The sequence below is a fragment of the Trachypithecus francoisi genome, unplaced genomic scaffold (assembly GCF_009764315.1).
Source record: "Trachypithecus francoisi isolate TF-2019V2 unplaced genomic scaffold, Tfra_2.0 Lachesis_group17, whole genome shotgun sequence".
Classification (NCBI taxonomy): domain Eukaryota; kingdom Metazoa; phylum Chordata; class Mammalia; order Primates; family Cercopithecidae; genus Trachypithecus; species Trachypithecus francoisi.
In genome coordinates this window covers 63,389,862-63,405,838 of record NW_022681462.1, presented here as the reverse complement: position 1 = coordinate 63,405,838, position 15,977 = coordinate 63,389,862, and the positions used below count along the sequence as shown (strand labels likewise).

At 36.7% G+C, this 15,977-nt stretch overlaps 1 protein-coding gene across 4 annotated transcripts in view; it reads left to right on the top strand.

Annotated features, from left to right (window-relative positions):
- The window catches only part of LOC117062375 (calmodulin-lysine N-methyltransferase-like), a 224,159-nt gene that overhangs the window by 39,549 nt on the left and 168,633 nt on the right, over window positions 1-15,977 (top strand). The window contains exons 4-5 of one of the 4 annotated variants that reach the window (XR_004428337.1): window positions 6,745-6,857; window positions 6,962-6,977. The exons of 2 other annotated variants lie outside the window; for them this stretch is intronic. Coding sequence is in view for 1 of the 2 variants with exons in the window: in XM_033175836.1 (XP_033031727.1) it covers window positions 6,962-7,041 (80 nt within the window). In the remaining variant the exon portion in view is untranslated. Of the gene's footprint in view, window positions 1-6,744; window positions 6,858-6,961; window positions 7,301-15,977 lie in introns of those variants that run through there. One more of the 4 variants, XM_033175836.1, reaches the window with a different exon arrangement.

The following is a 15,977-nucleotide window of genomic DNA, read 5'->3' as shown; positions in this document are numbered from 1 at the left end:
TTCATTGTTGTTACGTTATAAAGTTAGGGTTTGGAATGTTGGTGAAATTATCAAAGCTTCAAGAGTGTCAGCTTGAATTTTCGAATGTTATTCTTATTCAAATAAAGATGTCTGTATATGTAGTGCATATGTATGTATATATGTATATGTAGATATATAATGCATATATGTAGTATATGTGTATACATATGCATATATACATATATGTAGTATATGTGTATACATGTACATATGCAGATATATAATGCACCTATGTAGTATATGTGTATACATATGCATTATATATCTATACATATATGCATTGTATATCTATATTTATATACAGATATATACATGTACACAGTAAAGTAGTTTGATTAAAAAATGAAAAAGTTGGGTTTTTATGGGTCATTGCTCTGTTTTTAATTTAGAGTGGTTATGGAAGGTACATGGGGTATGAAGTTCAGGTTTTAGCTCTGCTAGTTATTAGCTATGTAATTGTAGACAAGTCTTTGTACAAGTTTTAACTCCTTATGTAAAATTGAATAGGAAACAATAACTACTTTATAGTGAGGTGAACATAATATTAGATAATGTGAAAGTACAAAGTAAACTGTAAATAATATTTGTATTTTTTATGGTTAGTAATAATATCATCTGTCTCATTCTTGAGTTTTTTCAGTACCTTTGTTATCAGAAAATAATACAAGATAGAAGATGTTTTTGATGTGTGCCATTCTGCTTTAATATCGTACATTATTTTGTTATGTGAAAACAGTGTAAAGCTACGTAATTAAAATAGCGTGGCATTATTGCAGAAATACACATATAAATCAATGGTTTAGAATAAAGGTTCACAAAGACCTAAATATATGTGACTTAACGTATGATGAAGATACAATTTCAGTAAGAGAGGAAAGGATGGATTCTTCAATAAATAGTATTGGGACTATTGCCTAGGAATTTAGGAAACCAATAAATCTGACTCCCTCCTATATACTATATGCCAAAATAAATTTAATATGGGTTAAGTATTTAATTAAAAATCATAACACTCTTAGATATTTCAGATGAATCATTTTAATATATTGAAATCAAGAAGGTCCTTCTAGGTGTGAGTCAAACACCATGAATGTAAAGATTAATAGATTGACTAAGATTTAAAGCCCCTTTATTCAAAACACAGCATCAAAAACATTAAAATACAAATTACACACTGGCAATTATTATTTATGACATATATTCACATGAAGATGTATTTTCTTTATTTTGTAAAGAGCTGTCACAAATCTATAACAAACAGTCAATCTGAAAACCTGTAAGATAGAGAAAAACGTAGCCAAAAAATTAAGAAGAGGTATTTCACAAAAGAAATAGCAATGTTCTATAAGTACATCCAGTGGTTATTTTACTAGGAATTGAGGGAGTGAATTTTAAAAGTGAGATAATTTTTGCTTATCAGGTTGGTGAAGATGAAAGGAGTTAAGCAGTAACCAGTACATTGTAGGGAACTGGGTATTCTCATACACTATTGGTGGGGGGGAGGTAAAATAATTCTGCTTTTCCAGAGGCAGTCTGATTGTATCTTTCATAATTTTAAATATCCATATCTTTCAACAAATAATACCCCTTCTAAAAAAAGAAAAAAAAAAAATGAAACCAGGAGGGGCGCAGTGGCTCACACCTGTAATCCCAGAACTTTGGGAAGCCAAGGTGGGTGGACCACTTGAGGCCAGGAGTTCGAAACCAGCCTGGCCAACATAGTGAAACCCCGTCTCTACGAGAAATGCAAAAATTAGCCAGGCTTTGTACTCACTTTGGAAGTTAAAGAGTAGTTTTTCAAATGAAAATAGCATTATTTTTTTCCAGTTATAAAAGGAATACATGCCAATCGCTCCTAGGTTCAAGCGATTCTCTCTGCCTCAGCCTTCCCAGTAGCTGGGATTATAGGCACCTGCAACCACGCCCGGCTAATTTTTGTAATTTTTAGTAGAGACGGGGTTTCGCCATGGTTTTTTGTTTGTTTGTTTTTTGACACATTGTCTCGCCTTGTTGCCCAGGCTGGAGTGCAGTGGCATGATCTCAGCTCACTGCAACCTCTGCCTCCTGGGTTCAAGCAATTGCCTCCCAGGTTCAAGCAATTCTCCTGCCTCGGCCTCCTGAGTAGCTGGAATTGCAAATTACAATGTGTCAAAAAACAAAGAAAAAACCATGGCGAAACCCTGTCTCTACTAAAAATTACAAAAATTAGCCAGGCATGGTGGCAGGTGCCTGTAATCCCAGCTACTGGGAAGGCTGAGGCAGAGAGAATCGCTTGAACCTGAGAGGGATTGGCATGTATTCCTTTTATAACTGGAAAAAAAAATGCTATTTGCATTTGAAAAACTGCTCTTTAATTTCCAAACTGAGTATTTTTTTTTTTTTTGACTGAAAGCTATGATAAAATCTCAAATTGCTTAGGACAGCATTGTGAAAAACAGGAGCAATTCGTTTTACTAGTGAAAAAGTATACAATATTGACTGGGCACAGTGGCTCATGCCTGCAATCCCAGCACTTTGGGAGGCCAAGGTGGGCGGAACACAAGGTCAGGAGATCGAGACCCTCCTGGCCGACATGGTGAAACCCTATTCCTACTAAAAATAACAAAAATTAGCTGGACATGGTGGCATGTGCCTGTAGTCCCAGCTACTCAGGTGGCTGAGGCAGGAGAATCACTTGAACCCAGAAGGCGGAGGTTGCAGTGAGCTGAGATTGCACCACTGCTCTTCAGCCTGGGTGACAGAGCGAGACTCCATCTCAAAAAAAAAAAAAAGAAAAAGTATACAATATTTTGTTTTAAAATAATACTTTTCTTGAAGGAGCTCACAGCGTGTTAGATGTTAATGTTATTAGTCCCCCATTACACGTATGAGATAAGAAATCAGGGATCAAATCACTTTAGCCCTTTTTTAGGTTGGGAAAGTACAAAGAGGTTAAAGTCAGTCAGTGGCAGAATATTGAGCTTTGGGCCTAGAACATTTATAAGTTGTGTTAGAAAATCAATACATAAGGTCATCAATGCATTATGTGGTTAGAACACATGGGTAATGGTCAGCAGCCCTAGGATTATAGTGGACCTGAAAGCCAGTGGAGCGCTGATGTTATGCAGCACGGCACTGGATTCTTAGTCCTTCTTTAACATCATAATGTACATGTAGTCTTTGATTCTTAGTCTGTGTTAGAATTTCTGGAGGTCGGCTTTGGTTGCTAGGTGGTAGTTTCCCTAGCCATGTGCCTCCAACTTCTTAGTTCCACACTTGTCAGGACAGTTTTTTCTTTTGGCTCAAAATTGGGTAAACATGCCCCTAATTCATAAACAGAGCCCTACACATTTGTTATCAATTATCAGAGAAGGAACAAGAAGTCTCTTTTTAATGTATTTTAAAAATTTCTATTTGAAATAAGAAACCGCAGAATTGGAATGGTTCTTTGACAGTAGAACTTGGTGCTATCGTGGGAACTGACTGAAATAAACCCTATAATCCTTTGTAGATTCATATGCCTTCATCAGTGCAATAATATAGAGAGGTAGTCCATGTCTTTGTCATAAACCTGCTAGTTTCTCCCTCCTTTAAATATCTAAAGGGATGTTCCTAATATAGGCACTTCCAAGTTTTAGCACAAAATATGCCAACAAAGTCTTTTTATTTTTCCCCTAAGCAAAAATACTGAGTAGTTTTCCTTTGTCTGTCTTTTAAATAGCTACCATTACTTTTGCATCCTTTGCAGTATTTGTCAGGAACTTTGTAAGTACTGTCCCGTTTAATAATCTTAACGACTTTCCAAGGGGTGAGGAAACTGATATCCAGAACAAGGTAATTTGCTGAAAGATTTAGTAGGTGGTGGCACAGGAATTTAACTATTCTACTTTATTTCTTAAAGGCTACATTTCTCCAAAATGGAGAGAAGTGAAATTTAAAAGTTTGTGATAGGAATTGAAACTGAAAGTGGTAACTTGAAGGGCTAGAAAATAACTTTGGTAAATGGAATTCCGTGCAGCAGATTGTGTCTCAGAGGAGACTGATTAAAGGTCAAGGAAAAATGGGCTCTCCAGGGTTTCTGCAAGGTAGTTGACAATCTAATGGAGTAGGGATTTGGGGAGCGTGGAGAGGGAGGAAAGAATGCGTTTTTCTTTTAATAGTCTTAAACCAAATGCAGACTTTGTTTTACTTCAGTTTCTTTCTTTTTTCTTTTTCTTTTTTTGAGAAGTGCTGATTTTTGTAATGGTAATGCAATGGTAATAACAAGTTATGTTTTAACATAATCCCTTCTCTAAGGTACGTCTCAAACTTATGGCTATATATTTTAAAAGTGCTTACATAAATGTAAATCACACAAAGAGCTCAACTAAAAGGATATTCTTGATTTTAACCAAGTTGTTTGGATTGTGGGTAGCCTTTCCACGGAGAATTGTTATATTTGGACATTTATAGGAACTGCGTATATTGCACTACTCTTGTCAATGCTTGATAAGATCAAAATATTTGATGATTGAATGAATTTAGTGTTTGTGTGTATATACTCCATGTTAAAAACATATTCTCTTCTCTGAACTTTTGCTCTCCACTCAGCCCTGAGTCTGAATATTTTCATTATATTCTGGGAGGTGGGAACAGTTTGCAGGAAGGAATAAGGAGAACTTTCCAATCATTCTGTGTGTATGAGATTGAAAAGGTGCATGTTTTATGTAATTATAGATATGGCACATGCTCACAAAATGCTTGTCCTAGTATGCTGGATCAGGTGTAGTCTTTGCTGTGGATGGTAAATTCATAGTTTGTCTTAAGGCTTTGCCCTTCCAGGGTGTTGAAGATCAGACTTCTGTATCACTTAATTTCTGATTCACTTTCTACAAAAAAGTATTGTTTTTAATTGTGTGATAGTCAAACACAGACAAATAATATTTTGGTTAATCCTGGACTTTGTTTTTATTTTAATATTTGGCAACTTAATCAGAATTTAGTGGGGATTGACTGGACTGCCATTAGATGCAAGTAAGAAATGATATGTGTGGGATGAAAACCACAAGTTCTTCTCTGCTTGTGCCTATCCTCTGAATTTCTTTAACAGAGAAATTAGTATAACAAGAAATTTGTTGGGGGAGGGGGCATTGATTCTTATTGCCCTCTTTGACCTCTATTTTATTTCCCACAGATTTGTTACCATTTCCTTTTTCCCTCTCTCATCTACTGCCATCTCACATTGCTGCTGGTTCTCCTCCTCTTAAATACAAAATAATCAAGAAAAAAATACTAAGAAAACAATTCTAACTCTTGTATCCATCATAAGAAAATTCTTGTCTTCCATTTTATCCCCTTTCCTTCTGATTTTGTCATGATAGAACTGAGGAAGAAGTCTGTCAAGGTAGGATTTTTCTTGCAGGAGGTGAGCCTGGGGTATGCAGACTGGAGGAAGAAGAGACAGAAACAGTAGTTCTAAAAGACCAAGTTCTTTTAGTTAGGGTGACTATACAGCCTTGTTTGCCTGACATGGTGGTCGCAGTTGTTCTTATCATAATTATTAACAATGCCTACTTTCACTACCAAAAGTGCTCTGATTTGGATGATAAATTATATGTGTATGTTTAGAAGATAAGGAAAGAGAAAGATTCGAAGCTTAATTATTTATATTCATTTATACCCCTTTTCCCAGCATAATACCTTTCACAAAGCCTGACCCGAGTGGTATTCAGTAAGTATGCATTGATTCATTTGAATCCCAAGTCATACCCAAACAAATCTGTTCATTCTACACAAGTGTATTTATATTTGATATATTAATATATTCTATATAACGGAGAGGTACATCTAAGTTTCAATTTTAGATGACATATACCACAAGCCCTATAAGCTAATAGAAACTGAGTTTGAAACACATACATATTTTATTTAGGTAATACAATAATTTTTAAAAAATCACAACCAGGATTTAAAAATCAGAAATATTCACATAAAAATGTCGATTTTTCAGTTTCTTTTAGAGGAAAAAAAATGATCTAGTGGCCTGAGTCTAAGCTTACATGGTAATTATTATCTGGAATGAGCAGGGTCTTTATTTTGCCTTGGCACTCACCACTCTACCCAAGCACATTCAAATTTGCAACCTCTGATGCATATTGTATATTTGGAAGCTTTTAAGATGTTAAACTTTGTATATTTAGTTATCTACTTAAGATGAGCCAGTTCTCATTAGTCATTTTATTTATCAAAGCTATTTAAATGAGGCTGGGCACGGTGGCTCAAGCCTGTAATCCCAGCACTTTGGGAGGCCGAGACGGGCGGATCACGAGGTCAGGAGATCGAGACTATCCTGGCTAACACGGTGAAACCCCATCTCTACTTTAAAAAAATGCGAAAAACTAGCCGGGCGAGGTGGCGGGCGCCTGCAGTCCCAGGGACTCAGGAGGCTGAGGCGGGAGAATGGCATGAATCCGGGAGGCGGAGCTTGCAGTGATCTGAGATCCGGCCACTGCACTCCAGCCTGGGCGACAGAGCGAGACTCCGTCTCAAAAAAAAAAAAAAAAAAAAAAAAAGCTATTTAAATGAAATACTTAAACAATTTTTTGGTGATAAAACTTTTTAAAAAATTCAACAGGTTAATCATTAATCTTTGGGAAATATTTTTTTTCCCATACTGTCCTTGAATGGCAACAGCTATTAACAAATATTTATATTATTTTATTTAATAAAAAATAAGCTAACACTATTTTAAATATTTTTCAACAGCCAGTACCTTCAAGAAAGCGTATTTTTGAAACATACTCATTTGAGTTAAAATTGTGAAATGCATTTAAAAATTGAAATCGAAAGTAGAGCTACTGGAGAAGTTTGAAATATTTGTGAGTATATGTGTGTATGTGCATGTACACTTATATGTGTGTATATATATGTATATAAAATACATAGTTAACTTGATCTTCATTTGGTTCTTGTTTATTTATAGATTGGAACAGAAAGAGCAATCTCAACAAGTGTTTTTTAAGTTCCTATTATGTGCTGTCCTGCATTTCAATTCCCAAATGATTATCAACTTTGAAGTACAAAGGAATGAAACATTCTTTCTACACATGTTGAAGAAACTACTGCATGTTAAATTTGGATAAATATCTCAGTATCTGATGCATCCAGGTACTTGGATGATTTCTGTGAACTATATCTGAAGTCTCACCAGCAAACATGTTTTAAAAATAATGCAAAGACTGGGTGCAGTGGCTCGCGCCTGTAATCTCAGCACTTTGGGAGGCCGAGGTGGGTGGATCACCTGAGGTCAGGAGTTCGAGACCAGCCTGGCCAACATGGTGAAACTCCATCTCTACTAAAAATATAAAAATTAGCCAGGCATAGTGGCTGGTGCCTGTAGTCTCAGCTACTCGAGAGGCTGAGGCAGGAGAATCTCTTGAACCCAGGAGCCGGAGGTTGCAGTGAGCTAAGATTGCGTCACTGTACTCCAGACTGGATGACAGAGACAGACTCTGTCTCAAAAAAAAAAAAAAAAAAAAAAAAAAATAGCTACATTGCTTCACCAATGAATAATTTACCCTGCTAACAATTTTTAGAATTTTGGCAAAAAAATGGCTTGACTAACTACATTAAATGTGAATTTAGTGGCATGAACATATTGTCTCAGGACATGATTTTATTTGTACATTTTTAAGGTTTAATATATTTTCAATTAAAATTATCTATATGTAGATCAATTTCTTGTTCTTGGAGTCTTTTCTGAAGCCTTCTGACCTCTTCCAGTTTGACCTCTACACCTGCAACAAACACCTTGACATCTTCCTTCACTATAATCTTGAGTATTCATTTCATTGCTTTTGTTTTGTATCTTGTACTAAATTCCATGGCTTCCTTTTTGTACTCTGTTGTTTTGGAGGATTATAAACTCCAATAGCTTCCTGAGAAAGTAAGGGGAAGTAAGTATTTGAGAACTTGTGTTACTTTGGTTGGATATAAAATGATAGAATTTAAAACAATTTCCCCTTCAAAGTTTTACAGTAATGTGTCGTAGCTTCTAGTGTTGCATTTGAGTAATCCAATGCTATTCTAACTTATCTTTTTTATGAAACTTGTTAATTCCCTTTGATTGAATCTTCTGTTATTCCCATTATTCCAATATTTTATGATAAAGTATCTTTGTGTGGTTCTATTTTCAAACATTGTGTTGGACATTTCTTGGGCACTTTCAATTTAGAAAGTCATAATTTTCAGTCTGGAAAATTTTTTTGAATTATTCTTTTAATGACTTTCTTTCCTCTGTTTTCTCTGTTTCAGTAACTTCCATTTTTGAATGTTGTACATCCTGGACAGTTCTCTAATTATCTTTTCATCTTTTGCATTTTTTTTTACTTTTTCTTTACTGTCTTTTAACCTTTCTGTTGAGTTTTTTATTTCTATTTTTACACTTTTTAATGTCCAAAAGTTCTTTTTCTCTTTTCTTAGATTTTTCCCCCATAGCATTCTTTTGACATTTCTTAATTGCCTTTCTTGCATTGTTTGAAGATATTACTGAAAGTTTTTTTTTTCCCTGTCTTTATAGTCTTTGTTTCCTTTAAATCGCTTTGTCTGTTTCTTTTCTTTGGTCTCTGTTACAGTAGAGGCTTTCATTACATTTCTGGTGATCCTTAAGAGTTGTGTACTATAACACTGACTGGAAGGGACACTGATATTACAGTTTCCTCTGTGGGATGATCTGGTTAGGTTGTTTCTTGGGGAACCCTGGATGTCCATATGGTGTTTCCCTTGAGCTGGCCAGTTTATCAGAGAAAACACTTTTGAGCTTGCTGCTTTGGGAAGTATGTATATCTTAGCAGCTAGCATTTTGGAAGATGGATAGGAAGAAGAGTCCGCAGTTACTCAACCCCCCAATCAGTTACTCAACCCCCAATTAAAAAGTATTTTACCTTCCCTACCACCAACCTCCTTGAGCTGCACAAATGCCCTCCAGTCTGGAGAGACTAGACCCGAAGACATCTGACAGGATGGAGCAGGGATAGTTGCACATATCTTTGGAATAAGAGATGAGATTTCAAGATCTAATTGTTTTGTAAGTAGATTTTCAACAAATTATTCTGTGTTTAGTGCATCCTTATCCCTACTCATAGACATGTAACTCCGGTTGCTTCTTAGCTTCTCACGACTGCTAATTTAAGATTCAGCTTTTTGTGCCTTTATGAATCTTCATTTTGTTTTTAAACGTACTTACTTTTATTTTAGGTGAGGTATCAGGAAGAGGGGGAAGCTAATATGTAGATTCACTCTAACATCTTTAGTTACCATTTTAATGCATACACACATATATGCACTCATGTACAGTAATTTCACATAAATGCTATAACCACTTAAAAATAAGGTAATAAAATTTTTAATACTTCATTTAATTAGACTACATATGGTTCTTGTCAAATCTACACTAGAACAGCATTTCCAGTTTACATGTATTCAGATAAATCACCAAGGCTTTGCTTACATTTTAGAAATTCTTTCTTCCCTCATTTCTGAATTCTTCAGCCTTCAAGATTCAACTCAAATGTCACCTATAAAGCTTTTCCTGACTCTCCTAAGCTACAGTTTATCAGTCCTTTCTATGTTTACCTGTAGACTTTTTAATTTAATATACCATTAAAACATATCACATTGTGTTATAACTATGTCTAAATCACTTACTAGACTGTAAGCTTCCAGAAGGCAGGAGTGATGTTTTGTTTTTACAGTGCCTGGCATATAATGAATACTCAATATATGCTTTGTGGATTACTGAACTTATTATTTAAAAAAGGAAACCATACTTTAAGTAAATAACTTAGGATATGATTATTTTAGAAAATATTCACTGTACAAAATAATTCACAATGCATTTAAAATTTCATTACATGGCTTTTTTTTCCCCCTCCAAGAACACGCTCATATTAGTGTCACTTTTGCATGTATGTGTACATACGTATGCATTTTGCGTTGTTCTTCTTTAGTAGGGATGTTACTCATCTTTTAAAAGACATAAATGTTATCTTTAAAATGTTACATATTGGCGATATTTTCCCCTCCAGATATCTTTTGCTAGGAGAGCACTAAGTTGCCATTCATCTAGTTTTTTGATCAGTGCAATATATTTTAAGCAACTAGTTCAAAAATACATTCAAATAGCATGCCCTATTCCTCATGAATTGCTATTTCTTTGCTTAAATTTCCCACTCAGACCACCAGCAATCCCTTAAGTACTTTTCCTACCAGCTAATGCTAGCTTTTAAAAATCTACTTAATGTTTCTCTTTTCTTTCTCTTTGTTGCCTCTGTCACTTAATATACCTGTGTGCCTGCCTGATATTGTTCCTTCTCAAGGTCTTTTTATGCTTTTAGGATGATCTTTCCTACTTTCTTTTTCTACTATCTTAGATGCTTTGATTCTGCTGTTTCTCCATTGCAAAGAGCTTAGTGGGAGCAGAAAGTGAATATTGAGTGTCTTTTAAAAAAAAAGTTATGTATAATATTAAAGAGAATATAAATGCTGGTGGTTACTATATAATGAGTGCTCCAAAAAGGATTTTGATAAACTTTTAGAGTCTTTCATGGAGATAGAAATACTAAAACGTGTAGTGTTTAAATTTCTTAGACAAGGGGAAAAGGGAGCATTGAAATTTGACAATTGTAAAAAATGAACGATAGATAAATGGGAGCTAATTATTTTCTATTCTCTGTGTTTTTGTGCATATTAAAATCTATCTAAATACAAGGTTTAAAAGAGGTTAAGTATCATTTTTCATTTCTTTTGACCCAATAATTCCACTTTTGGGTATCAGTCCTCTAGCTCGTAAAGACATATGAGCAAGGATGTTAAATATAGCACTATTTGCACTGGAAAGGAAAATAACTTGGAAACAGTCTGACAGCTGTACTTCCATTACTAATAGAATTGTTGGAAAAATTATGGTGTGTCCATACAATGGATTATTATATAGCAATCAAAAAGAATGGATTGAGTTATATGCTGTATTCTGGAGGGATGTCCAGGATGTATTTTTAGGTGTTGAGTAATGCATAAAATGTAATTTCATTTTAATAAAAAGAAACTCAATGAATGTGCAAAAAGCTGTGAAGACATATATACCAATTTATCAAAGTTAGTTATTGTAGGAAATTGGAACTTGAAGGAATGGGGTAGAAGAAAAATTAACTTTATCTCTATTAATCTTTGTACTTAATTTGTTTCAAGTATGTGTTACTTTTGGGGAAAATGTAATGAAGATTGGAAAAAAAATTAAAAATAGAATATTTAGAAAGTGAATATCAACTCATCCAAGATAATAACAACTCATTTTTAAAGCTGTAAAGAGACACAGAAAGTGATATGCATAAGAAACCAAATGATGAATTAGATCATAATTTGCCTTTGGAAAGAAGGGATTGATAGCTCATGCCTATGAAATATATATTGAACTCTGATTCTGTTCCCCAACTTCTAACAGAAATTGCTGGGTAATAATTAGAAAGAAGACTTTGGCCTTTTATATATTAATTCAGTATTCTCCTAAAATTTTTGCCTAAACTTTAAGCCTTTTTTGTTATGGTAACTGAACCAATCAATTTCATAGTTAAAGATGCCCCATTTTCAACAGACCATATTTAACTTGGAACCAGGGGTATCTAGTTATATCAGTTAGTGTTCTTTGGTTGTGAGCAACAGAAACTGAATCTGGCCAACTTAGACAAAAAGAAATGTATTGGAAAGATACTAGGCAGGTAATAGAATTCATGTTTCACCTGACAGTTGGGCATTTCATTTTGTGTTTTAGTATGCCTCTAATTATATTCTCTGCTTTCAGTTAGAGCTTTGCTCCAAATGTTCCTAACCAAATGTCTTTGTCATTTTGCCTTAAGTCTGTTTTTTTAAAAAAAAATACTATTTTTTAAAATGGAAATTTATGTAACAGCTATTGTTTAAATTGTGCCCTAGTAAATGATGAGTTTAGAGTTATAAGTTTGATTTATTGTAAGAGATATTCCTATTCAGATACTTACAGATAGTTTCAACCTACATATTTTATTTTAGAATTGTCACCTTGAGTTTCTCTTTAATACCACCCCAGTGTCTTTGTGTGTGTGTGTGTTTAGCACATTTGTTTTTTTTTTTTTTTTTTTTTGTTGTTGTTTTAATGGTAAGTTTTCTGGGGAGATTAATTGTAAAATGTTTATTAACATTAAATTATTATTATTTTTGAGACAAGGTCTCACTCTGTTGCCCAGGCTGGAATGCAGTGGCACCATCATGGCCTACTGCATCTGCAACTTCCTGGATCCCTCAGCCTCCCAAGTAGCTGGGACTATAGAAGCGCACTACCACACCCAGCTTGTTTTTTGTATTTTTTTGTAGAAACGAGGTTTTTCCATGTTGCCCAGCCAGGCTGGTCTAGAACTCCTGGGCTCAAGCAATCTGCCCACCACACCACATCTTCCCAAAGTGCTGGGATTATAGGCGTGAGCCACTGTGCCCAGCCAAATTATTTTTTTATACCTATGCTATTCCTTGTAATTTCTGTCTACTTAACTGGAACAGTCTCTTGTGCTTTTTAATTGGATTCCAGACATTGTATATAAAAGGACAGCAGGGACTAAGGTAATAAGATTCATGCCCAAAAGTGGGCATGCCTCTTCTGTTAGGTCATTAGTGTAGGATATTAAGTCAATTTAGTCAGTAGTGAAACTGAGCTTGGTTTTGTTGTTGCTGTAGTTATCTTCAGTTGTTCTGGTGGGCTATCATTACCTTGTGCTTAGTTTAGAGCCTGGAGTCTTAGAGAGTTTTTCTCAATAATTTTGCTCCCTTCACAGCTTTCAGCAGGCTTGGCACTGCATATGACAGATCTCTGTGCTCCTGAGCCTCTCTAGAAGTGACTGTTAAGGCCGGGCGCGGTGGCTCAAGCCTGTAATCCCAGCACTTTGGGAGGCCGAGACGGGCGGATCACGAGGTCAGGAGATCGAGACCATCCTGGCTAACACGGTGAAACCCCGTCTCTACTAAAAAAAATACAAAAAACTAGCCGGGCGTGGTGGTGGGCGCCTGTAGTCCCAGCTACTCGGGAGGCTGAGGCAGGAGAATGGCGTGAACCCGGGAGGCGGAGCTTGCAGTGAGCTGAGATCCGGCCACTGCACTCCAGCCTGGGCGGCAGAGCAAGACTCCGTCTCAAAAAAAAAAAAAAAAAAGTGTTAAGTTGGTTCAATGCTTGTAGTAGGGCCTGGGGGGCTCATTCTTGGCCACACCCTGTGCACGTGAGTCTCAAGGGTTAGACTTTTTCAGTGTTCGTGCTTCTTCCCAGATGGTAATACACTTTTGCTTTGTATTAGTGCAGGATCATTGGCATGAGTGGGTTTTCTCCCCTTTTACAGCAGCAGGTGTTTTTTGCCTAGTGTCAGGGCAAGGTAAGGATGAGGTGGAGATTGCCTTGGCCAAGTTTACCTTATGAACCTCTGCAGTAAAATGGAAATGATACTACTATCAGGTGTAGTAGTGAAACATTTAGTGTACTTTATTTGGTACTATACAGATGTTTGTTAATTAGGTAATATTTAATGCAGAAGGGATAGATTGAGCCATGGCTAAAAGGATTAGGACTTAGATGGACAGACTGAAGACATTAGGGCATCTTGGGTAGATTAAGATAAAACAATGATAGGCAGCTGCAATTTGATATGAAAGTATTTTTTCTTTTTTCTTTTTTTTTTTTTTTTGAGATGGAGTTTCGCTCTGTCGCCCGGGCTGGAGTGCAGTGGCCGGATCTCGGCTCACTGCAAGCTCCACCTCCCGGATTCACACCATTCTCCCGCCTCAGCCTCCTGAGTAGCTGGGACTACAGGCGCCCGCCACCACGTCGGGCTAATTTTTTGTATTTTTAGTAGAGACGGGGTTTCACCATGTTAGCCAGGATGGTCTCGATCTCCTGACCTCGTGATCCGCCCGTCTCGGCCTCCCAAAGTGCTGGGATTACAGGCTTGAGCCACCGCGCCCGGCCGAAAGTATTTTTTCTTAAATCAGTTATTCTATACCTCAAAATGTCATTCATTCATTCAGCTAGTCATTGTCTCTTGCTGTGCTTTACTAGAAGTTGGGGCTTCAGAAGCATATGGCTCAACTGTAACAGCAACTTGTACTAATAGATTTCCCAGTATGCTGGGAATGATCAAGGAAATTTAATTGAGGCCTGGGTTGGTTTGGAGGCAGAGGATGACAGTAGAGCATGTCTTTTTTTTTTTTGAGATGGAGTCTCACTCTGTCCCCAGACTGGAGTGCAGTGGCATGATCTCGGCTCACTGCAACCTCCACCTCCCAGATTCAAGCGATTCTCCTGCCTCCGCCTCCCAAGTAGCTGGGACTACAGGTGCACACCACCACACCCAGCTAATTTTTGCATTTTTAATAAAGATGGGGTTTCACTGTGTTGGCCAGGATGGTCTTGATCTACTAAACTCGTGATCCACCCGCCTTGGCCTCCCAAAGTGCTGGGATTACAGGCATGAGCCACCGCGCCTGGCCATTTTAAGTAAAAATAATGACAATGGCCGGGCGCGGTGGCTCAAGCCTGTAATCCCAGCACTTTGGGAGGCCGAGGCAGGTGGATCATGAGGTCAGGAGATCGAGACCATCCTGGCTAACATGGTGAAACCCCGTCTCTACCAAAAATACAAAAAATTAGCCCGACGTGGTGGCGGGCGCCTGTAGTCCCAGCTACTCAGGAGGCTGAGGCGGGAGAATGGTGTGAATCCGGGAGGTGGAGCTTGCAGTGAGCCAAGATCGCACCCCTGCACTCCAGCCTGGGTGACACAGCGAGACTCCGTCTCAAAAAAAAAAAAAATAATAATAATGACAATGATAGTAAAATGATAATAGTAGCTCTAGTTTGTAGAAAGTTTTCTTGTTTTTTATTGTGTGTTTGCTTTTGTCTAGGCATTGACCTCTTTTATTAAAGCCCTACAATACATAAATTATTATTTCCTATTTATTTCTTTACATCCACAGATGAAGAAACTGTATCTCAGAAGGGTTAAGTGAGTTGCTCAAAGCCACTCAGCTAGTTTAAATTAGAGCATGACTTTGACCAAGGTTAGTCTAACTTCAAAGTCTGAACTCATTTTGTTTTATTACTCTGCCTCCCAAGACTCAGAGATCTCGTAAGGAAAGCTAGTATTCAGAAACATCCAATCAAAAAGCTCCTGTATTAAATTTAATTAATTAATTTTTTTTGAGACAAGGTCTCGCTCTGTCACCCAGGTCAGTGTATAGTGGCATGATCATGGCCCACTACAGCCTTAACTTTCTGGGCTCAAGCAATTCTCCCACCTCAGCCTTCTGAGTAGCTGGGACTATAGGTGCACACCACCACACCTGTCTAATATTTGCATTCTTTATAGAGACAGGGTTTTGCCACATTGCCCAGGCTGGTCTTGAACTCCTGAGCTCAAGCGATTTGCCTGCCTTGGCCTCCCAAAGTATCAGGATTACAGGCATGAGCCACCACACCCAGCCTGCTTCTGCATTTTTTTAGTCGTTATTTCAGCTGAGATATATATATCTCTCTCTATATTTTGCTACATAAAGACAACTAGCCAAAATTCAACGAAGTATCCAGTCAGTCCTTTATTATGAATCCAGCATTCTTGCAGATATGTATTATCTTAATAGTTAGTTGACATTTAGACTCCTAGAGACAATCATGACTGACTGGTAATATCTACCATGACATTCGTTATGTTCTTCAGGCTCAGAAACATTTATACTTTCATATCATGTGAGGTTATATTATTTACAAATTAGGTATTGACTGGTTTTTCATTTCCTGTTGAAATTTCACATTAATCTTGGTTTGATTCTAAAAGTAGATGTTATTGTGTTATCTCAAATAAGTAAATTCGGAATTCTGTCAAGTTTTTATATACTTTTTAGGCCCCAAAGCCTATTTTAAAGCCGTTTTATAG